We start from the raw sequence: 24,126 nt of genomic DNA on the forward strand, positions 1-24,126 counted from the left end.
AAGAGCAGCTTTAGAGTCCAGATTGCTCAAGGAAGGAAAAAGTGGATTATGAGGAGGTGGAGCCTCCTTAGACAATACAACACTGTGCTCATTAATGCTTCCTTCTTCCAAAAGTTTCACTGTCTGATTAAAAGCCCCTGTCAGTTCTGTATTCTCCAATTGCACTGCTTCTAGCTGTGGTTGCAGAACATCATTCTGCTCCTTAAGAGACTCACATTCTTGAGCGTTCTCAGTCAAAGTTCGTAGCTCAGTGACGTTGTCTATCAGTTCTTGTGTCTCACCCTTCTGCATTTCTTTAACTTGAGTTTTTATTTTCTGAATTCCAGTTTCAGTGCTCCATTTTGTTTCACAAAAGCTCTAGTGGTCGCTATCTCACCCTGAACTGTGTCTTTTACCCTTTTCTCAGCAACCTTTTTGTTGCTGAAAAAGTTGCTTTCAAGCACATTAGCCCCCACTTCAAGCAGATTCTGTCTTGTGAGGATGTCCATCTCCTTAAGGGGACCCCCCCCCCATGTCTTGTCTACATATCTCTCCAGCGACTCCGCTGTCCCTTAAAAATGCCTTAAACCCCTCAATAGCCTTAGGTCGCAGTCCCTGGGATATTGGCTGTTAGCCCAATTTACAAACTGCGTAGCTCACCAGAACGTTGGAATGAGATTCACTTTCTCAGCAGATGGGTATAACAAATCTTTATTAAGGCAAAACACTCAGCACATGGTGGTCAGTTACTTACAAGTGGGAAGCTCATCAGGACAATTTCATCAGTCACCTCCAGCACTGGAGAATACAACTTCAACCTTCCTGTATTACACAAACTTATGTATAACTTTTTGTTATCTTTTCTTATACATACATCATAGTCTTTCATTTCCACATTAACTCTCCTCCCCTGTCAGTACAGGTTTAGTGTTAGTTCAAATGAGTCTTTTCTAGCTTTTTAGTTTATCTTTTTGTTTCTCACAGACATGATTACTCTGCAATTTCTTACACATGCACAGTTCTACTTATGCTTACGCTGTTAAATTTTATCAGACCAGACTCTTAAAATTCACAGAAGGCTTCTTTCAGGCTTAAATATGTATTCACCCTCAATAGTCTGTTCTGTAACTGTTGCAGTGGGCACCTCTTCAATCTGTTTTGTAGCAGGTTGCTCTAACTTGAGTCTGTCTGCAGTGTGCACTGGACAGGTTTTCCAAAGGAATCTGAAAAATAAAGTAAGTTCTTTCATTTTGCAGTTCAACTTGGCAATCAAAGATATACCAGAGGTAACTCATGAAGCAAAGAAAGCCCTGGCAGGACAGCTACCTGCTGTTGGACGGTCAATGTGTGTAGAGATCTCTCTCAAAACCTCTGAGGTAAGAACCCAGTCAAGATACATCACCGTTTGCTGACTTGCCCCTTAAATTACCTGCCTAAGCTCTTATTCTCTTGCCCAAGGCCATGTAAAAATCTCTCTAGACCTGCAGTGTGCTAGTATGCTACTGAAAATGAACATATTTTACAACTAAAGGGAAATCTCACTGCAAATTGGTGAGGCCAAACGCTTAGTGGGAGAGCTGCAAAATCAGCTTATTAGCTCACTTTGGGAGCTAAGCCATTCTGATGTAAGCATGTCCTGAGTACAGCCTCCATCCTACTTTTTATGGGACTCCCTTGTCCCACAGTAAGATATCTTTGGGTCCTGTCCTTGTTAGCACATGCATATAATGAGGAAATAATGACCATCTGTTTACAAAGAATCAAGAGTCAGGAAAAATACATTCCCTTAGAACAATGGTTCTAAACCTATTTACCATTGTGGGCCACATCCAATACTACTTGTATGGCCCTGAGGATGTTACATGGGCCGCAGCTCTGTGCTGATTGGGCCACAGGTTGAGAACCACTGCCTTAGAGCTACATTGCTGTAACTGATTCTTAATGAAATGTGAAAGAGCTTGTTTTTTTTAAATGAGCTATGTTCCTGATCCTTTCTCTGATGCAGGGAGATTCCATGGAGCTGGAAATCTGGTGTCTAGAAATGAATGAAAAGTAAGTGTGTGTTCCTCAATTTTTGTTTTGTTTTTTTTAATCAAATGAGCAAGTTTTTCCTGGCTGACTGAATGATTGAGCACACAGGGGACCTCACCTGAAACTGGAAAAGCTATGGGGAAGAGCTTAACAGCATTCCAAGATGTTGCCAAGGGCAGATCAGAAGGTGTTCCAGAGAGGTTCATATGAGGGGCCTTTAACCAGCAATTGGAGCTGTCATGCTCTGCTTCAATGTCCTGTGCTGTCTGGCATGCACCCTGACATGTACATCACAATGAGCAGCAGCCTAGTGGGAATGGAGAGACCATGGAGAAGGAGAAAAAAGACAAAATATTCTCTTCTCAAGTGCAGCGAGAGTTGTAATAAGCCCTTCAGGATCCCAGTATTATGTACCCAACACTGATTCTCAAGATCCGTGTGTAAAGGAATTTGGAGGCAAAGTTTGCATTAAGTCCTGCTTTTGTACTTTCCATCAGTTAAGTTAAAGGGAAACACTGTCATCTGCTTTTTCATAGCTTTTGCTTTTTGTATTCTTTGTTTCTCCCACCCTCTCCAAAACTGAGAAGTAACAAGGGAATGTAAGATTTGCCATATTAGATCATTGGTCTTTCAAGTCAGACATACCACTCGTGATGTTTCAGAGACAAGCCCCTCCCCCATGCACAATGCCCCTCTCCTGCTGCTTACTGTTCGTCAGAGAAGAGGATTAGAAATTAATTCTTTCTTGGTCCCTTGTGGCAATCAGTGTGTGCTGTCAAGCATGAAATTCAATTACCCAGGAACTACAAATGTTAATTATGCTAAAGTTATCCCTCTCTAGTACAAGGCCCTATACCTTCTGCAGCAGTGAGTTCTACAGAATCACTATTTACTGTTTGTCCTGGACTGGAATAGGAGTCTTGGCCTGCTAGCCCAGATACAGATTACCATCCTGATGCTTTATTTCAGGTCTGTCTGTCACTCTTAAGCAAGTATTAGATTACTGGCCCAACTCCCTTTTGGTGTAAATTTGCATTGCTTGGCTGGAAACATTGGTCTAACTGCTTCTATGTGCTCTCTAGGTGTGACAAAGAAATCAAAGTTTCGTACACTGTGTACAATAGGCTGTCTCTGCTGCTGAAGTCCTTGCTTGCTATAACCAGGGTGACTCCAGCCTACAGACTTTCCAGGAAACAGGGCCATGAATACGTAATACTGTACAGGTAATGTAGACTGATATTCTGTGTCTGAACTGAAACAGTAGGAGACTTTTAGGCACATAAAATCCAGCTACTCAATTGGAATTTGGCTAGAAAAACCAAAGCCAATATCTGAAACTTATGCAAAAATTGCCAAAAGATAGATAGATCCCTAATGATCAGGACTTCAGTGTTCTATCTGATTTGTAGCACAGCGTCTCCAGCTGCAGCTCGCCAACCCACCCTGGGATGCTGGAGAACAGATTTAAAAATGGGTTTCAGAGTAACAGCCGTGTTAGTCTGTATTCGCAAAAAGAAAAGGAGTACTTGTGGCACCTTAGAGACTAACCAATTTATTTGAGCATGAGCTTTCGTGAGCTGTAGCTCACGAAAGCTCATGCTCAAATAAATTGGTTAGTCTCTAAGGTGCCACAAGTACTCCTTTTCTTTTTAGATTTAAAAATGTGTGTAATTGTATATGTGACTTATGCACACAATAATTGTACATGCACTTGAACAGTTAATTGCGTAACTGGTCATTTTGGCAAGCCATTACCAAAGACACATATAGAATCACAATAAATGCATGCACAAATTGGACACTCAAGTACATTCATACAGAACACAGTTTAAAAAGCTAGTTCTGGAAGAAGGTCATTTCTTAAATCCTCACTGCCACTTCCCGCAACTCCTAGGATTTTCCTGTAGGTCTCCTACCCAAATACTAATCAGGCTTAGCCCTACTTAGCGTGTGAGATTTGATGGGCTCACAGCTTGAGGTAGGATGGTTGCTGGCCTAATCCTGTTCTTTTTGACCTCAGGAAGTGGTTGTATAGAGCATTGGGGTGGTGAGTTGAAGCTACTGCAAAGTCACAGGTTTGTTACCATGATTGGCACAGAAGTTGTGAGGTTTAACAAAATTCTCATCTTCTCTCTGTTCTTGCCCACATTGCTTGTTTCTTTAATGTGCAGGTAACAGAGTGTAACGGGATTCACTCACCACTGAGGTTGCCTCCTTGTGGCTGGGTCTGGGGATAAACTCTAGTCTGGTCTATTGCCCCCTTCTGCCACTTGCTCGCCCTGTGGTCCTTTTCACTCTCCAGCACTCAGGGTGCTCTCTCTTCATGACTCAGCCATCTGGCCAGATCACTATATAGTTTTTTCCCTTCTGGTGTATCAATATCTCGCTGGACCAACTGTCCAGATGCCACCTTCACCAGTCCTGTGCTACTTCCCAGTGGCTGGTAGGGGAACTTGAGCCTGCCTGCTACTCTAGGTTTCAGCCCAAGGACCCTATAATCAGCAGCCAAGGTCTAAGCAGTCTCAACCCTCACTGCTCTTTCCCTGGGCTTCTTCCTACTCTGCCTTACACAGGCTTTTTTGCCTACAACTCCTGTGGGTAAATCCCTTCCATCAGGGACAGGATGGGATCCCAGGGCTTTTTCTTCCCCATAGGTTTCCTCCTACCCACTTCTCTATGCCCAGAGAACAACTGAAAGACTCTCTCCCTGCAACCCCCTTCTTTGTCATAGGTTTTTTTTGTTTGTTTTTGGTTTTTTTGAGGCACAGCAGTGTCATCCCACAAGGCTATGACCGCCACTTTCTCCATTCATTTTAGCCATTTTTTTTATCTCTCCCTCCCCACCCAATCATTCCATTTCCGTTTAGGGAAATTTTTTTGATTCCAAGCCAGCTACATTTTTTTATGAAGAAACTTACTTTCTGTAGACTATTTCCCAGAATGCCATAGAACATGTTTCTTTGGTTTTGTGCATATTATTCAGCCCATCTTTGTCTTTTTAATCAGGTTAACTTATTATTTAACTCACAGTGACCTGCTAACACTCTCTAAAAATGACTACTTCACATTATGATAATTGTGGCATATAGTATTATCTCCAATTTTTTGAGTATGTCATAAAACCTTTGTCCCTTTGTTTCCTTGACCCATAGTTTTTGCCATTCCTTTGCAAGCTTATTCATGATCACACTTCTAAATTCTCCTCTACTTAAGGGTATCTTAATATCCACCTCCACATGGTATTTTTGTCAGCCATTTCATATCCTTTTGTCAGCCATCTGATTTCCAGGTATTCTGATGTGCATAAGAATCCATGCTATTGTTACACAGACACCTGCTTGCATTGTTTCCATAGTTAGAAACGTTATTTCACTTGTCATTTCTACTTTCCAAAGTCCCTGTTCTGATTGTCATAATGCCTGACAAGGAGTCAGATAAAATTGCAGCTGTAGCGGGTCACGCATCTCCTACCCAGCTCAGTGCCAACATTATGCCCATTAGTTTAGCTTTCAGAATGGTCCCATAATTTGATGGCATTTTAGATTTGTGGATTCCAAGACTAGGAGCACAGAAGGCTGTTTCCACTCTACCCATGCTGTCATCTTTTGATCTGTCTGCATAGATTTGGCAAAGCTGGCCTCATTTTTTCTAAATAAATTCAGAAATTTGATTAGTCCTAATGTGTGAATTTTTTTCTTCTCTTGGTTTGGTTTTTTACATACAATTCCAAATCCACAAATGGGGAATAACTGCAGCTGTAATTTGATTTCCCATGATTAAAAAATTCTAGTTCTCTCAATATTTCTTTTTTACATATCTCCTTTTCCCATTTTTACTCTGATTAGTATGAGGAAATGTGTGGCAATCCATATCATTTTGTCTACTTGGCTCCCGGCAATCCTCATACTTCTATTTTCATGATTCCCTTTTACCTTTGTGCAAAAGGTTAGATCTAATAGTTTCATCCTTGGATTGATAGGTCCCTCTTCAGTGGCTAGTTGCAGCACACATTACTGAGGTAAACACTGCACCACATGCCAGTCGCAGAGCTTGGGCCTGGAGCAGTTCCAGGTGTCTACGAGTTGTTTTTGAGGCTGAACCAAAAGCTTGGCATCCATTGTCTAAAACTGGTCTTATCAATGCTTCACTATACATTATCAATACCTTCTTATCTGCACCCCATTTGTTTCCAGCTACGCCTTTAAGTAAGTTCATCCTACTTGTACATTTTCGTGTGGTGTTATCTATGTGACCTTTCCAAGTTAACATTTTATCAAGCACTATTCCTAGGAACAAAACTTTTGTTCTGAATTTTTTCACCATAAAGAAATAAGTCCCAGTCTTCCTTAATTTTCTTCCAGGTTAAAAACATTTCCTTAGTTTTTGCACGTGAGAATTTAAATCTCCAATAATTTCTGCACTTGGAAATTCTCTGGAGTGCCTCATTTTTCTTTTCCACAGCTATTTCAAGTCTTTTATGCTTAGTTCATATAGCACAGTCGTCTGTGAAAAGGGAAATACTTATTCCCATCTGCACACTTTCCAGGAGGTCACTTATCATAATGGAAAAAAAGAAGGGCTAACAATACTCCTTGTGGAGTTGCATTTGTAAGCTTGTAGGTTTTGGTTAAAGCTGTTCCCACTTTGACTTGTGTAGTTCTGTCCTTTAAAAAGTGCTTTATCCACCAACATGTCCTCTTTTGTTAATTCCAATTTTGGTTATTTTTATATAGGAGGCCTTCCCTTCATAGCATATCATATGCTTTTTCGATGTCCAGGAAGTCCTTAGTTCTTTCGATGTCCATAGAGTTCTTAGTCCTTATGCTTTTTTGTACCTCCAGTTCTAGTCTCACTATATGATCAGTTGTACATCTTCCTTTGCTGAAACCACTTTGTATCTCAGTTATAATACTTAGTTTATAAATATTTTCTTCAAGTATTCCACAAGCCTTAAATTTATCATTTTTTTTTCCTTGATTTTTCCCACTCATGGTATGAGGGCAGTGGGCCCATAAGGATCAGGTTTTGTATGATCCTTGCCTGGTTTCTTAACTGGTATTACCAATGTTTGTTTCCATGCTATTGGCCCCAGTCCTTTTTCCCATATATCATTCTATAACCACAATAGAATCTTTAAACTCCCTTCTGACCAGTACTGGAGCATTTCATTATGTATATTATCTTTACCTGGAGCTGTAGTGTTCCTTTTTCTAATGGCTGCAATAAGCTCCTGCATTTTAAAATGTTTGTTTAGCACACCATTAGTATATTCTCTCCAGCCATTCAATTGGTCACCGTTTTTCTCAATACATCTTTTTCTTCTCACAAAACTCATTGCTTTAATTCATATCACTACTGACCTTTTGGAAGTCTTTTGCTAAAATGGCTGCCTTTCCTAAGTTGGAGACCTCAATATCATTGTTTCCAATAAGATCAGGTATAGGTTTACTTTTACTTCGAATTCCATGCACTCAATTTGCTTATATATTTCTGAAAGCTGAGAATCTTTGTATCATTTCCTATAGAAATTTTTCCAATTTTTTGTCTTTTTGATAATCCTTTGCGCTACTACCTTACATCTTTTATAATTCATTAAGTCTTTACTGTTCATTGTGTGTTTTGCTTGCTTGTCTGCCTTATTTCTTTCCTTGATTGCTAATTTGCAATCTTCATTATACCAGGGAATGGGATTTCTGAGTTGTAGGCAATTTCATGTTTTGTAGATGGCCAGATTAGTTGCTGCTGTAATTCCTTTTATTATGTTATAGAATTCTCCCAAGTTGTCACTTGCACAGTTACTACATAAATATTCATCACATTTATATCTTAAAAAGGCCCCAGTTAGCTTTTTGAAAATTTCAGCTTGGAGCTCTGTGTTTTTCTACATTTCTTTGGCTTTGGTACTCAATCAGCATAGGGAAGTGATCACTTCCTATTCTGTCATCTTTATGAATTTCCCAGTTGCATTTACTATGTATTATTTGCTGTGGTTCCCAAATCCAAAACTGAAAAAGATCCATCAATTAAATTAAATTTAGTAGGTGTTCCTATATTCAATATTACCAGGTTATGCATATCAAATTGTTCTAAGCATTTACCATTTAGATCAATTTTCTTATCTCCGCATAGCTCAGTATGACTATCAAAGTCTCTGCAAATTATGACTGTTTGTTTGACTGTTTTTTCTAATTCTAAAATAGTTTATTTGGATTACAGTAGAAACTCAGAGTTATGGATACCTTGGGAATGGAGTTTGTTCGTAACTGAAATGTTTGTAACTCTGAACAAAGTGCCGTTCAGGCTCCAGATCCAGTAGCTGACACTCAAAGCCAGGACTCAGCAGCAGCTGAGCAACCTAGTCAGCCCTGGCATGAGTTTGCACCTTGTCCCATTGGGGGTTTGAGAGAGAGCTGCGCAGACCCCAGCAATGCTCCTGCTCTGCTGTCTCCCGTGGGTAGGGTGGGGACCAGTAGCCCAGATGTGCTTATCTTTAAGATGCAATACAGGCACAGTACAGTACTTGGCTTTTTTTGTGTTTTTGTTTTTAAATCCTCTGCTGCTACATGATTGGTTACTTCCGGTTTCACATGGTGTCTGGTTGACCAGTCAGTCTGTAACTCTGGTGCTCATATTTTTGAGTTTCTACTGTAGAAACACTACAAATCTGTATTTAATGGTTTCTGTTCTGCATGGGAATCTCAGTAGCATTATATTCAAACCTTAGTTTCTGCATATCCGTTTTAATGTAACTAAGTCCCTCTTTTATAGCCTCTTAATCTCTCCAGGGTATATCATATCCTGGTAAATTGAACATAAGCTTACTTATTACCCATATTTCTTGCACACATGTTACATCAGGCTTTTTTCCCATTTCAAAGATGGCTTTCTTAAATTCTTGTCCATGTGCATTCCAACTAAGGATCATTAAAACCAGGTTGTTTAGGTTGTATTATTGCCTTCATTTAAAAATCACATGAATGCAGTCAATCAAGAGGTTGTTTATCTTTAGATATTTTTCTACTGCTTTTGCTATGACTTTAATCTTTTCAGCTCCCCCCCCCCCCCCATCAGCAAGATGCAGTTAATTACTTCTGTAATTAATGTTATAAACTTCCCTTTACCTACAAGCAATACACAATCTCCCATAACTCTCTCAGGGTATGTCTACACTACGAAATTAGGTCGACTTTATAGAAGTCGGTTTTTTAGAAACCGTTTTTACATAGTCGATTGTGTGTGTCCCCACACAAAATGCTCTAAGTGCATTAACTCGGCGGAGTGCTTCCACAGTACTGAGGCTAGCGTCGACTTCCAGAGTGTTGCACTTGTGATTAGCCATCCCACAGTTCCCACAGTCTCCACAGCCCATTGGAATTCTGGGTTGAGATGCCAATGCCTAATGGGGCAAAAACATTGTCCAGCTTTATCCAGCAGTATATGCAGCACCAGAACCTGCCAAAGCGAAACCAGGCGAGTAGGCAACGTCAGCGCAGGGACGAGAGTGATGAGGACATGGACACAGACTTCTCTGAAAGCATGGGCCCTGGCAATGTGGGCATCATAGAATCATAGAATATCAGGGTTGGAAGGGACCCCAGAAGGTCATCTAGTCCAACCCCCTGCTCGAAGCAGGACCAATTCCCAGTTAAATCATCCCAGCCAGGGCTTTGTCAAGCCTGACCTTAAAAACCTCTAAGGAAGGAGATTCTACCACCTCCCTAGGTAACGCATTCCAGTGTTTCACCACCCTCATAGTGAAAAAGTTTTTCCTAATATCCAATCTAAACCTCCCCCACTGCAACTTGAGACCATTACTCCTCGTTCTGTCATCTGCTACCATTGAGAACAGTCTAGAGCCATCCTCTTTGGAACCCCCTTTCAGGTAGTTGAAAGCAGCTATCAAATCCCCCCTCATTCTTCTCTTCTGCAGACTAAACAATCCCAGCTCCCTCAGCCTCTCCTCATAAGTCAGGTGTTCTAGACCCCTAATCATTTTTGTTGCCCTTCGCTGGACTCTCTCCAATTTATCCACATCCTTCTTGTAGTGTGGGGCCCAAAACTGGACACAGTACTCCAGATGAGGCCTAATGGGGCAGGTTCATGCCGTGGAATGCCGATTCTGGGCCCGGGAAACAAGCAAAGACTGGTGGGACCGCACAGTGTTGCAGGTCTGGGACGATTCCCAGTGGCTGCGAAACTTTTGCATGCATAAGGGCACTTACATGGAACTTGCTTTCCCCTGCCCTGAAGTGCATGAATACCAAGATGAGAGCAGCCCTCACAGTTGAGAAGTGAGTGGCAATAGCCCTGTGGAAGCTTGCAATGCCAGACATCTACAGGTCAGTTGGGAATCAATTTGGAGTGGGCAAATCTACTGTGGGGGCTGCTGTGATGCAAGTAGCCAACGCAATCAAAGATCTGCTGATATCAAGGGTAGTGACCCTGGGAAATGTGCAGGTCATAGTGGATGGCTTTGCTGCAGTGGGATTCCCTAACTATGGTGGGGCCATAGACACAACCCATAGCCTTATCTTGGCACCGGAGCACCAAGCCAGCGAGTACATAAACCGCAAGGGGTACTTTTCAATAGTGCTACAAGCACTGGTGGATCACAAGGGACGTTTCACCAACATCAACGTGGGATGGCTGGGAAAGGTACATGATGCGTGCATCTTCAGGAACTCTGGTCTGTTTCAAAAGCTGCAGGAAGGGACTTTCTTCCCAGACCAGAAAATAACCGTTGGGGATGTTGAAATGCCTATAGTTATCCTTGGGGACCCAGCCTATCCCTTAATGCCATGGCTCATGAAGCCACACACAGGCAGCCTGGACAATAATCAGGAGCTGTTCAACTACAGGCTGAGCAAGTGTGGAATGGTGGTAGAATGTGCATTTGGACGTTTAAAAGCACACTGGCGCAGTTTACTGACTCAGTTAGACCTCAGCAAAACCAATATTCCCACTGTTATTACTGCTTGCTGTGCGCTCCACAATCTCTGTGAGAGTAAGGGGGAGATGTTTATGGCGGGGTGGGAGGTTGAGGCAAATCGCCTGGCTGCTGGTTACACGCAGCCAGACACCAGGGCGGTTAGAAGAGCACAGGAGGGTGTGATGAGCGTCAGAGAAGCTTTGAAAACCAGTTTCATGACTGGCCAGGCTACAGTGTGAAAGTTCTGTTTGTTTCTCCTTGATAAACCCCTCCCCACCTTAGTTCACTCTACTTCCCTGTAAGCTTCACATTCATGCATTCTGTATTAATTCGTCACACAAATAGGGGGATAACTGACAAGGTAGCCCAGGAGGGGTGGTGGAGGAGGGAAGCACTGGGTGGGGTGGTGGAGGAGGGAAGGACAAGGCCACACAGCACTTTAAAACTTATTGAATGCCAGCTTTCTGTTGCTTGGGCAATCCTCTGGAGTGGAGTAGCTGGGTGGCCGAAGGCCCCCCCACCGCATTCTTGGGAGTCTGGGTGAGGAGGTATGGAACTTGGGGAGGAGGGCGGTTGGTTACACAGGGGCTGTAGCGGTGGTCTGTGCTCCTGCTGCCTTTCCTGCAGCTCAACCATATGCTGGAGCATATTAGTTTGATCCTCCAGCAGCCTCAGCATTGAATCCTGCCTCCTCTCCTCATGCTGCCACCACCTCTCCTCTTTAGCCCGCCACTACTCTCTTCAGCCCGCCACCTCTCCTCACGTTCATTTTGTGCTTTCCTGCACTCTGACATTGTCTGCCTCCGCGCATTCATCTGTGCTCTGTCAGTGTGGGAGGACAGCATGAGGTCAGAGAACATTTCATCGCGAGTGTGTTTTTTTCGCCTTCTAATCTTCGCTAGCCTCCGGGAAGGAGAAGATCCTGTGATCCTTGAAACACATGCATGCAGCTGGTGGAGAGAAAAAAAGGGACAGCGATAGTTAAAGAGACACATTTTATAGAGCAATGGGTACACTCTTTCACAGTAAACCTTGCTGTTAACATAGCACATGTGCTTTCGTTCCAAGGTCGCATTTTGCCTCCCCCCACCACGTGGCTAACCCCTCCCCCCACCGCGTGGCTAACAGTGGGGAACATTTTGTTCAGCCACAGGCAAACAGCCCAGCAGGAACGGGCACCTCTGAATGTCCCCTTAGGAAAAGCACCCTATTTCAACCAGGTGACCATGAATGATATCACTCTGCTGAGGATAACAGAGATAAAGAACGGATGTTGTTTGAACGCCAGCAAACATACGCTGCAATGCTTTGTTCTGCAATGATTCCCATGTGCCATGGTACCATGTGCTACTGGACTGGCGTGGTAAAGTGTCCTACCATGGTGGAAGAAATAAGGCTTCCCTCCCCAGAAACCTTTTGCAAAGGCTTTGGGAGTACATCCAGGAGAGCTTTATGGAGATGTCCCTGGAGGATTTCCGCTCCATCCCCAGATACATTAACAGACTTTTCCAGTACCTGTACTGGCCGCGAATGCCAGGGCAAATAATCATTAAACACGCTTGCTTTTAAACCATGTATACTATTTAAAAAGGTACACTCACCAGAGGTCCCTTCTCCACCTGGCGGGTCCAGGAGGCAGCCTTGGGTGGGTTCGGGGGAGTACTGGCTCCAGGTCCAGGGTGAGAAACAGTTCCTGGCTGTCGGGAAAACCCGTTTCTCTGCTTGCTTTCTGTGAGCTACCTACAACCTCATCATCATCATCCTCTTCCTCGTCCCCAAAACCTGCTTCCATGTTGCCTCCCTCTCCACTGAAGGAGTCAAAGCACACGGTTGGGGTAATGGTGGCTGAACCCCCTAAAATGACATGCAGCTCATCATAGAAGTGGCATGCTTTAGGCTCTGACCCGGAGCGGCCGTTTGCCTCTCTCTGGTTTTCTGGTAGGCTTGCCTCATCTCCTTAAGTTTCATGCGGCACTGCTTTGGGTCCCTGTTATGGCCTCTGTCCTTCATGCCCTGGGATATTTTTGACAAATGTTTTGGCATTTCGAAAACTGGAACTGAGTTCTGATAGCACAGATTCATCTCCCCGTGCAGCGATCAGATCCCGTACCTCTCGTTCGGTCCACGCTGGAGCTCTTTTGCGATTCTGGGATACCATCACGCTCACCTCTGCGGATGAGCTCTGCACTCACCTGCAGCTTGCCACGCTGGTCAAACAGGAAGTGAGATTCAAAAGTTTGCGGGCTTTTTCCTGTCTAGCTGGCCAGTGCATCTGAGTTGAGAGCGCTGTCCAGAGTGGTCACAATGGAGCACTCTGGGATAGCTCCCGGAGGCCAATACCATCGAATTGCATCCACGCTACCCCAAATTCGACCCGGCAAGGCCAATTTCAGCACTAATCCCCTTGTTGGGGATGGAGTAGAGAAATCGATTTTAAGAGCCCTTTAAGTAGAAAAAAAGGGATTCATCGTGTGGACGGGTACAGGGTTAAATCGATTTAACGCTGCTAAACTCGACCTCAACTACTAGTGTAGACCAGGGCTCGTTCTCTTTCCTGACTAGAGATGTGTTCTGCTGCACCTGTATATCTTTTCTCTCACTTGAGTATTTTTCTTTTTCTATTTTCTGCATTTGGGTATCTTTTCGTAGCCTCCGCAGATGACACTTTTTAAATTATTTAAATATTTTGTATTTCTCTAACTTGTTCTGCTACTGAACATCCTTTATATTCTGCACTGTGCTTTCCCTCACAATTGTTGCATTTAGGTTCTGTTCTTTCTACACAGTTGTCATTTGTGTGACTTCCTTCCCATTTACTGTACCTCATTGTTCCCTTAGTCAAACCTTTGACAGCCATTTCTATGTGGCAATTACAGCACCTCATGGCAGAAGACGGGGGAGGGAATATATGGTTTAACCCAGAAATATTGATACCCCACTTTTAAGTGTTATGCCTCTTGATCCCTCTGTAGATGGCCAGTTTTCTGCCTCTCTCCTAAGTAGCTGTTTAACAAACAATAGTTTATCTTTGCCTGTACTCTGTGATATCCTCAGAGAATCCTAACCTTATTCCCTACATAACCCCTTTTGCTTATGTCAGGAATTTAGGCAATTGACAAGTAACTTTCATTTTCCCTAAGCTTACAGATTCAAGAAGTTTTTCAACTTGCTCCTGATGTGTACAGTCTATCAATAGATCTCCGCCCTGCATTCTTTTAGCTCTTTGTATGTCACAACCCCCTGAAAATGGAATGGATAAAGAAAAGTGGTGAACATCTCTTACCTTCACATCTTCTCACTTATTTGACAATTATGAAATGTTGACTTTTATCCTGCATTTGTTTTTCATTTCTGTGCATTCCTCCTTCAAATCCTGACATATCAAGACTTCGTTTCCCCCTGTTCTGAGACCACTCTTTGTCCCCCGCTGCTTCTCCTTCATAGTCCAAGGAGATTTTCTCTTTTTCTCCCCCTGCTTCCATTGTCAGTTTCAACTTGCAGCCAAGGACCAGCACCAGCGACAGCCCTCCACCACCAGACTACTCCTGTGGCTCAGAGTCTTCTGCCAGATACCAGCATTCAGCCCAGTTCCAACATCCAGGCAGGCTGGCCAGCCCACCTAGTCCCCTTCTGCTCTCAATTTCCTGACTTTTTACAAGCCCAGCCTGCTCCTGGACACCTGGGCTTCATCTTCAGTTAGTGCTTATCAATCAAGCCTGACTCTCCCCCAGGTGCAGCCAGTAAGGTTAATTGGTCCCTTTAGGGCTACCTTAGGGTTTGTGTGGTGTGAACACCCCATCACATCAAGTTAGTGTCCTGTATGTAGTAAGATAAGCACCAATACTAGGACTCGGAATAGGCAGCTCCCCAGGCCTGGAATCCCAAGTCAGTTCTGAGTCTCAGTCTTCCATGGATCTGTAGACTGGTCACTGAGCCAGTTGGTAGGGTTTTTTAAAAAAGAAATCCATGTTTTTAATAGGAAGTGGGTTCTGATATGTCTAAGTATCTGTTCTTTCCTTTCTGATCAGATCCTATCCCAGCTTACAACAGATGCTTCTGCTGTCTTTTCCTTTTCCTTCTCCTTCCTCAAACAATACTGTATGTGTTCATCTGATGGGATGGAATTAGCCATTTGGCTGGCAGACTCTTTGGGAGCAGGCTTTCTAGCCAGTCCGAGCACGATTTGCCACGTGGAATGTACCTTCTAAAGAGGAAAGATGGCTCTGATCCTTCCACTCCTTATGGTTTTAATAAGGAGTATAAATGTGTTTAGTTTTATGCCTCTGGATAGATTGTGTCTGATGTACTATCTCTCTTCTTTCCCTCGTAGGATATACTTTGGGGAAGTGCAGCTGAGCGGCTTGGGAGAAGGTATGGTTGTGCAATGGACATAAACTAGATGATGTCTCTCTCCCAAATTGTCAGGTTTTGTAATAGTATCCTAGTGTTATAAGGAGACCAGGCCTGCAGTTCACAAGTAATTTCTGTTCTGCTTTATCTGTAATGGATGTTACAAAATGACAGCTATGCCTTATTAACACTAACCTTAGCTTGAGAATCCCTACTGTGAGTAATGCTAATCCTAGGCTGTAAACCTAGCCCAGAGAGGCCTACCCTTAGGAACCCTAGCCCTAGTCTGGAGAGACCTACTGACTAGGCATAACCCTATGCTTCAGGCCTACCCTTTGTAACCTGAACCCTGGCTTGAGGATTCTTACTGGCCACAGGACTCCTCCTAGCCCAGGAATCCCTACCCTTAGTAACCCAAACCCTAGCCTGGGGACTCCACTGATGCCAGGCATAACCCTAGCCCATAGATACTTATCCTTAGTAACTCTAACCATAGCATGGAGAACCCTAGTGTTCCCAGGCCTAAATGTAGGCCAGAGAGGTCTACCCTTAATAAACCTAACCCTGGTCAGTGTAGTCCTACTGGTTCCAAGCCTATTGGTAGCCTGGGAACCCTATCTTTGGTAATCTAACCCTAGGCCAGAGAGCCCTACTGACCCCAGGTGTCGCCCTAGCCTGTGGAAGCCTACCCTTAGTAACCCTAACCCTAGCTCAAGAAGGCCCATTAAATCCAAGTGTGACTGTAGTCCAGAGATGCCTACCCTTAGTAATCCTAACCCTAGCCTGGAGACCCCTACCTTCGGCAATCCTAACTCTAGCTCAGGAAGCCCTGCTGACCGCAGGCATAACTCTAGCCTGAAGAGTCATACCCTTAGTAACCCTATCCCTACCTTGAGGATCCCTGCTGGCCACGGGCCTAATTCTAGCCCATGGAGCCCTACCCTTAGTAATCCTAACCCTGGTCAGAGGAGCCCTACAAGCCCCAAGCCTAGTGATAGCCCAGGGTAGGGTTGCCAACTTTCTAGTCACACAAAACTGAACACCCAAGCCCTGCCCCTTGCCTGAGGCCCTGTCCCTTCCCCAGGGCCATGCCCCCCGCTCACTACATTCCCCCTCCCTTGGTGGCTCGCTCTCCCCCACCCTCGCTCACTTTCACTGGGCTGGGGCAGGGGGTTGAGGGTGTGGGAGGGGGTGAGGGCTCCGGGGTGGGGCCAGACATGAGGAATTCAGGGTGCGGGAGGGGGTTCTGGGTTTGGGGAGAGGCTCAAGGCAGGTGGTTGGGGCGCAAGGTTACCTCAGGTGGCTCCCGGTCAGTGGCGCAGCAGGGGGGGCTAAGGCAGGCTGCGTGCCTGTCCTGGCACCCAGTGGCGCTCGAACATTTTTAGTAGTGGAGGTGCTGAGGGTGAGGGGTTGTGGGGACGGAGGGCCAGGAGCAGGGCATAAGCGCGGGAAGCAGCACCCACACCCCTACTTCCCGCGCCTATGCTGGCACCATGTTGTGCACGCCCTGGAAGCAGCAAACAACCAGCAGGCCCGGCTCCTAGGTGAGGTGCTAGGAGGCTCCATGCGCTGCTCTCACCTGCAGAGTGCAGAGCCAGGGCAGGGGGCAGCATGCGGAGCCCTGTGGCCCCCCCCCGACCCCCTGAAGGAGCCAAACCTGCTGGCCATGGTGCCAGCCAGAACAGATAGGGACTAACCTGCCTTAGCTCCGTAGCACTGCCGACCGGACTTTTAACAGTGGTGTTGACCAGAGCCGCCAGGGTCCCTTTTCTGCTCGGTGCTCTGGTAATAAACCGGACACCTGGTCACCCTAGCCCAGGGACCACTACCTTAGTAACACCAGCCTGGAGTGCCTTACTGACCTCAGGCGTAACACTAGCCCCGACATGCCTACCCTGAGTAATCCTAATCCCAGCCCAGGGAGCTCCACTGAACCCAGGTCTAAACCTAGTCTGGAGAGGCCAACCCTTAGAAACCCTAACTCCAGCCTGGGAAGCTGGGCCCTTAGCAACCCTGGCCAGGGATCCCTAAAGACCACAGGCTTAACCATAGCCCATGGATCCCTACCCTTGGTAACCTTACCCCTAGCATGAGAAGCCCTCTACTGACTCAAGGCATAACCCTTGTCCAGGGAGGCCTACCCTTAGAACTTTGAGAATGTTCACGATGATGGTCACTTCTACTCTAGCAGTCCAGGACTGAAATAGTAGAACTGAGGTGCATCTGTGTGGCTTAGGACTGGAACAGCAGTAGGTGATGCCATTCACGAAAGAGGGGCATTAGCAAAGCTATGTGTGGGGCCAGGACTGGAATTGCAGGCAGTGAAGCAGGTGAGGGTGACAGTAAGACAGATACCACAAGACAACATATTGCTGCTGTTTTTCCTTCGTGTTTTTGTTCAGAGCTCAAAATGGAGGGATTAATGAAACCAAGTTTAGGAAGATCTAATCCAGACCGGGTGTATGGAATAGAAATAATCAACCTTTATGACCATCATAAGAAGCTAGTGAAACTGATAACCACTCTTCTACCCCTTTTAGGTTTCCAGACAGTCCGTGTTGGAACAGTGGGTACCCCATTGGGCACCATCACTCTGTCTTGTGCCTACAGAATCAACCTGGCCTTCATTTCAACCAGGTAAGGAAATGTGGTCAGCCCAAAAAGCATCTTCCAAGAAAACAACATTAAACCGCTCATTCCCTGAGCCCTTAAATCTCTTCCTCACATTTCCTCATTCCAATTTAGGTAGTCCCACATTAAACATCCTCCTGGATCCTCAGGTCTTGCAGAGGGGGAGTATTTGGGTAGCCCTGAGCCAGACTCCAGAACACCATGTCACTGGTTCATGCTTGGAGTTGCAGAGTTGAATTGTGGTGATTCATTAACAGATACAAGGGACTCTTTGGGAATGAGTGGGGACGCAGTAGAGAGGGGAAGCCAGTCTTATGAATAACACCATATGCTTGTTGTGTTACAGGCAGTTTGAGAGGACCCCACCTATCATGGGGATTATCATTGATCACTTTGTGGACCGTCCCTACCCCAGCTCCTCACCCATGCACCCGTGCAATTACAGGTGAGGAAACAGAGTGTGGTCATGGGCTATAAATGAAGGCTTTCTTATGCCCAAGTACAGAGCCTTCTCTAGTACCTGCTGACTGGGCGTAGAGGAGGACTGCAGGATCAGTGTCACTCTTATTAGAAATGGAGCATGTAAGGAAAGGCAGCATTTCCCCCTCAGGTTTAGAGGTTTGAGTGCAGCTAGCCTCAGAGGATTCTCAATGGTCCTAACTCCTTGCTGTAACATTCTAGATCATTTAGCAGTCAGGGTGCAATCTCCTTTGTGTCAGTGATGGAGTTATCTGATTGCATATTGTACAGAAGGGAAAGTGTACCAGTTATCATGCAAGACACTTGGTACAGAACCTGGGGTCATGGAAGCATGCATCTGTGGGAATTCACATAGGTGGGTATCACTGTGGGAAAGCCCACAGGGTTGAGATTTTTCATCAGCAGCAGGGTACATATGTAAGTAAGAATGGAGGAAATAAGTGCATGAAGTTTGCCTTCTCTAAAATTCCTGTGATGATGATCTAATCAAGAGCAATGGCACAATATTTGGTATTGGTCCCAGGGATTCTACCAGCAACAAAGCTGGGTCTGTTGGTCAGTACATCGAAACCTTTTCTCTTGGAAAAAGAAACCAGATGGAAGAGGAAGCACCTTTTCCTTCTTCAGGGAGAACCTCTGGAAAGTTCAAAGCCCAAAGGACTTAAACTCCTGGCAGTGTTCTCTTCAGCCCTGCCAACGAAAGAATCCGAGCCCCTTCGTAAATTCTTCTTTCAGCTCCGCCCAAATACTCTGTCCTCCTGCAGCATCTGAGTCTCACTCAATAGACTGGATGATCACAATGGTCCCTTCTGGCCTTGGAATCTATGAATACTTTTCATTATTTCTTTTTGGCTTATGGAATATTCCTATCATGAAATTTCTCTCTTCTTGCTGCTCTAGAACGACTGGTGAGGACAATGGGGCAGCATACCCATCAGTGGAAGACTCCCAGGAAGTGTGCACTACCTCTTTCTCCACCTCCCCTCCATCCCAGGTAGGAGAAAATGAGCTCCTCAGTCCCAAAGGCAAGCTGAACAACTAATTCCCTTTAGTGCAGCTCAGCATATGTCCTCTGAAGTAGCAGGTGTACAGTCTAACAGCAGTATGCTGTGTGTTCAGTCTCTGTAATTTAAAATTTGTTTACTTATACATATGTATTGCCCAGACCTTGCTCCCCTCTTTGTAAAACCCAGGTGGATGCTAATTCCAACAAGACTTCATGGGACAGAAGGGACTGATTTATGAGGAAAGATTCAAAAACTAAATTGTGTAGCTGGGCTAAGCAATGACTGAAGAGGAACACTGCAGTCTACAGATATGTCCAGGGGATAAACACTACAAAGAGACAAATGAATTCAGATAAGGCCAGGCAATGTAACAAGGTGTAATAGCCTCGAATTGGGAGGGAGACTCTCAGGAATATCAGGAGAAGACTTACCTTACTTTGCAGTCTCCTAGGCTGTGGAACTATTCTAGGAAAGAGTGAAAGCCCTATCACTTGGAGCATCTAAAACTAGACTGGACAAACACTAGCAAGTACCTGATGGGGAACAGTTCTGCATTGATCCTTGGTGTGAATTATATGGGAACTTTTCTAGAGCTGGTTGAAATTTTCCACTCATTACAGGGTCTTTTTCATCATTTTTTAACTGTTCATGAAAAAATGTCTATAGAAAATTTTGCAAAAAATGTTTAGAGACTTTTTAAAAATTTATCCATTTTTGTTTATTTAAATCTGCATTTTCTTACTGCAAACGCAGTTTTCAATAAATGGAAACATTTGCATAACATTTTTCTTTTAAAATATCTCTGGAAACAATGCAAAAAACAGAAAATGGGTCCATTTTGAACCCTACAAAATGAAAACAACTTCAAAATTTCTAGCAGTCTTCTGCCCCCTTTTCAACCAGATTCATTCTTTTTTTTCCTGTCTGTAATTTCTATAGCTCTCTGACTAAAGCTTGGTCAGATTATCTGTTTTCCTGTAGCTTTAGAAGTTCAAGAACATTCAGTCCAGTTGTCCACAAAATTAAGTATCTCTGGTGAACTTTAAGATCTCTAGTCCATTTCTGATGTGTCTGTGTTACTATGGTCAAGAGTGAAATGCAGTTTGAGAATGTTTTTCTCATTTGAATGAGTTTGCTTTGGGGTCACTTATTGCCTCAAGGTGATCAATCTGACAAACTACTAGTAAATATATTTAATTTTGATAAATGTAGTAATAAATCCATCTCAAGAGGCCTCTCTTGTGCCTCACTGATATTTTGATGACCAGTTCACCCAGCAATGTTGAATCAGAGAGGGAGTGCTCATGGTAAGTCTGAGGGAGTAAAGCTGTTGGTTGTTAGATGTCCAGCACAAGAGACTTGTTTGAGGCTGAGCCCCATGCTCTCTGCCTTTCAATAAATGGTGTTAATACATATTAATGTTCATGAGAACATTTGTACTGGTCCCTATGTCAGTTACTCATAGCCAGAGTTAGTTACATAATAGTAACAATGGTGCTAAATAAATTGCCACCGGTCGACTTTCTGGAGGGCATGAAGCTTTCTAATATCGGAAGAAAAGCTCTATGAAACCATCAGTGCTTTGAGGATTGGTGACTAACAGCAGCCTCTGGTACCAGTGCTCCATGGTTTATAATTTACATACATAATATGATTAGATGTAAAGCAATTGTCAATCTTTCTGGCCAAAGGCAACATTTAAAAAGGCACTATAAGGGGACAACACACATTGAAAAAAGGCAAACCATCTTTATATATTTATAAACATCTAAAAGTCCAGATCAGGTACTGAGACCTGTCTGTGCACTGGATTCTGTACATACAGACTGTGGCCTCCCCCCCCAAGCTGCATCCCACATTCCTACTGAGTGGAAGGGAAGCTCAGCCACTCTGCTGCTGGACCTCAATAGGCCTATCTAGGCATCCATGTATTGGGAGGGGGTAAACACAAGATTGGCGGAATACATCCTCCTCCCTTTAGCCCTGTAGAGTTTACCAGAAAAGATGCAGACTACCCTGCATTGTATTTTCCATGGAGAACACCAAAGTGTTCAGGGATTGTACCTGCTAATGTGATTCCAATGGAACTGTGCTTCCAGGAAGCTGGGAGACAGACCTGGTGCGGTGGGATTCCCATGGATGGCCCACCCCTCTCACATCAGGCACCCTCTGCTAGACAATTTTTAATGCCACAGATTGCCAATTTCCACTTAAGGCCCTGCTCCACTTGCTCTGTTCTGGTATAAAAATGATTTGGATCATGATAGTGCCCAGAGGCCTCAGCCTGGATCAGGGCCCCATTGGGCTGGGTGCTGCACAGGGACACACACAGACATGTTCCCTGCCCCTCAGAATTTACAATTTTGGAAGACTAGCTACATCTGAAGGGGAGACCATCAAAATATAGGCAACTTGTATGTGTTCAAATCAAAATCAGTCTCAACTGTTCCTAAGAGCCCCTCAGCCTAGTCTTGGTGAACTGGCTAGCAGTCCTAGTAAGCTGTGCAATGGAGCTTTTGGCAGTTGCTTTATGTCTAATTCTCTCTGGAGTTGTGATGGGGAGTGGTTCACTGCAAGACTGACTCCTTTACAAACTAAATGAATTTCTGGCCATACTGAGAATTTTACCATGCATAAAGCTGTCTGATTGCTCTGGCCATAGACGCTCCTCATTAGTGTTCAGTTCATCCAACTCTTTTCAGTTCTTCTCTCAAGTCCTTTTCTCTTTCTTCCTTCCTTGTTTTCCTCTGTGTGTCTGTGTATGTGCACAGTGTGTTTTTACTGTCACTAAGGCACATTTTCAGACCCCTCCTCCTGTGGTGATGGACACCTTGAAGGTCCCTATGATGGGACTGGCCTTTTCACATCAAGTGAGTTCACAATAGAATACAGTATCTATGGCCTAATAGTACTTTAAAAATGCAGGAAGGTACAAGTTTGACTATCCAGAGTGTACACTGGGAAATAAATCTGTTTGCTGCTTCCTTATGCTGAAGAAGTTGGCCAGCCCAAAATGGGATGGGCTTTTTATTCTGGTTAGATGTGTTCACAATGTCTGTGATTCTTTATATAGCAGGGTTTTTTGTTTGTTCAAAATGGTGCTCTAGTGCTCTTTAAACTAAAAAACACTTGCAGCATAGCACTGAGCAGCAGCCCTATAGGAAGCAACCAATGCATGCCATTTGAGAGGTCAAGGGGGGAGAGTGTCTTGTCAAGGTATCAAGGGGTCTTGACTGCAGTGGGTAGAAGAAATTTAATTTATCAAAGTGCACAGTGCTTTGTCGGCTGGCAGGGGCTTGGGAAAGAAGCAGCATTCCTCACCTCTGCAGGGAGGGAGGCCCAGCATACCTCCTGTGATCCCAGAGACCACCTAGCGCACACAAGGCTTCGTGTTGACTGGCTATAGAGGAGCTTTATGCAACTTTTCTTGGAGTAGGCAGGGAGTAAAGAAAAGGGGAGGGGTGGCAAAGGTCTTAAAGGGTCTTGGAGGGCAAAAATGAATTGAATGCCCCATCATGACAGTCTGTTTTGAAGCATTTCAATGTAAACATCTGGGGTAAAATCCTGACTGCTCTGAAGTCTATGGGAGATTGGCCACTAACTTCAATGGAGACAGGATTTCACCTGTATTGGTATTTAGGTCCTAACTCCCACTGAAATCAGAGTTAGGTACCTTAATTTCTTTGAGGATCTTGGCCTAGTTCTCTTTCCCAGTCAGGATGTTTGCTTGTTACTCACGTGTTCCGATTGCAGGAACTTAGAGACCATCGTCTGTTACCCGTATGACACAACAGGCATCAGTGGATAGTGCTTGAAGTGTTCTCTCATGAGTAGCCTCTGGCTCTGGAACCTGCACCTCCTGTAACGTGGTGCTTGTTCTAAGAGTGTTAAAATTGAGACACTGTTAACTTGAAAAAATCTCACCACTCTGTCTGAAAATGTTTGATCTCTGGTTGTTATAAGTAACACCTAAGAGGACTAGAAAGATGTCTATTTTCTACTTTTGTTCGTTTATTTTGTGCTTCTCACACACTTTGTGTAGTCAGTTTCTATGTCTCCCCCTGACTAGTCAGGTAGGTTTCTCCTGTAGGTATGGATCTTTCACACAGCAACAGGGGAGAGAATCATTTTTATGGAATAGGAACATTCTATTATAAAATCACAAACATTGCTGAGAGTCTCAGCAGCAGGTGCAGGGCTGAAGTTACTTTTAACTCTGCTTTTAAAAGTGAATTAAATTTCAAGTTGACAGTGTCTGGTGAAGAGGGACTGGCTGTCTTAACTCACAGTAAATCACAGTGTAGTGATGGGAAGGGATGTCTGCATGAGTTGGGGGACTTTTTAAATAAAGAGAATGTTGGGCCAGTTCAATGGGGAATGGCCCCTAGAGTTCCCCGGGGGAATTGGGGACTCTCTGGGGAGCAGAAAGCCCTATGAAAGTCAGAGTAGCATCAGATGATACTCCTAGCAAAATAAGAGTTCTTGAGACTGGGCCAGCCTGGTTTGTGAGAAGAGACCACTCCCTCCAGCTTAACTCAGACTCTAGAAGGAGCCCAGCCTGATATTTGTGGGCAGCCCTTAAACTGTCAGGACACCACCTCAAAAATGTCAGCACTCAGAGTACTGACTCACTTGGGGATTGCAGTGTTGTAGCCATGTTGGTCCCTGGGTGGGTGAGGTAATATCTTTTACTGAACCAACTTCTGTTGGTGAGAGAGA

At 44.4% G+C, this 24,126-nt stretch overlaps 1 protein-coding gene across 8 annotated transcripts in view; it reads left to right on the top strand.

Moving 5' to 3' along the window:
• ATG13 (autophagy related 13) overlaps positions 1-24,126 on the top strand; it is a 50,129-nt gene that overhangs the window by 14,521 nt on the left and 11,482 nt on the right. For 4 of the 8 annotated variants that reach the window (XM_077818618.1, XM_077818622.1, XM_077818621.1 and 1 more), the window contains exons 4-10: positions 1,236-1,355; positions 1,985-2,031; positions 3,093-3,233; positions 15,270-15,310; positions 17,830-17,926; positions 18,267-18,365; positions 19,301-19,394. In XM_077818618.1, coding sequence (XP_077674744.1) covers positions 1,236-1,355; positions 1,985-2,031; positions 3,093-3,233; positions 15,270-15,310; positions 17,830-17,926; positions 18,267-18,365; positions 19,301-19,394 — 639 coding nt within the window. Of the gene's footprint in view, positions 1-1,235; positions 1,356-1,984; positions 2,032-3,092; positions 3,234-15,269; positions 15,311-17,829; positions 17,927-18,266; positions 18,366-19,300; positions 19,395-22,178; positions 22,278-24,126 lie in introns of all 8 variants that reach the window. The other 4 variants (XM_077818619.1, XM_077818624.1, XM_077818626.1 and 1 more) reach the window with 3 other exon arrangements.

Source organism: Eretmochelys imbricata, chromosome 6 (genome assembly GCF_965152235.1).
Source record: "Eretmochelys imbricata isolate rEreImb1 chromosome 6, rEreImb1.hap1, whole genome shotgun sequence".
In the NCBI taxonomy this organism is placed as follows: domain Eukaryota; kingdom Metazoa; phylum Chordata; order Testudines; family Cheloniidae; genus Eretmochelys; species Eretmochelys imbricata.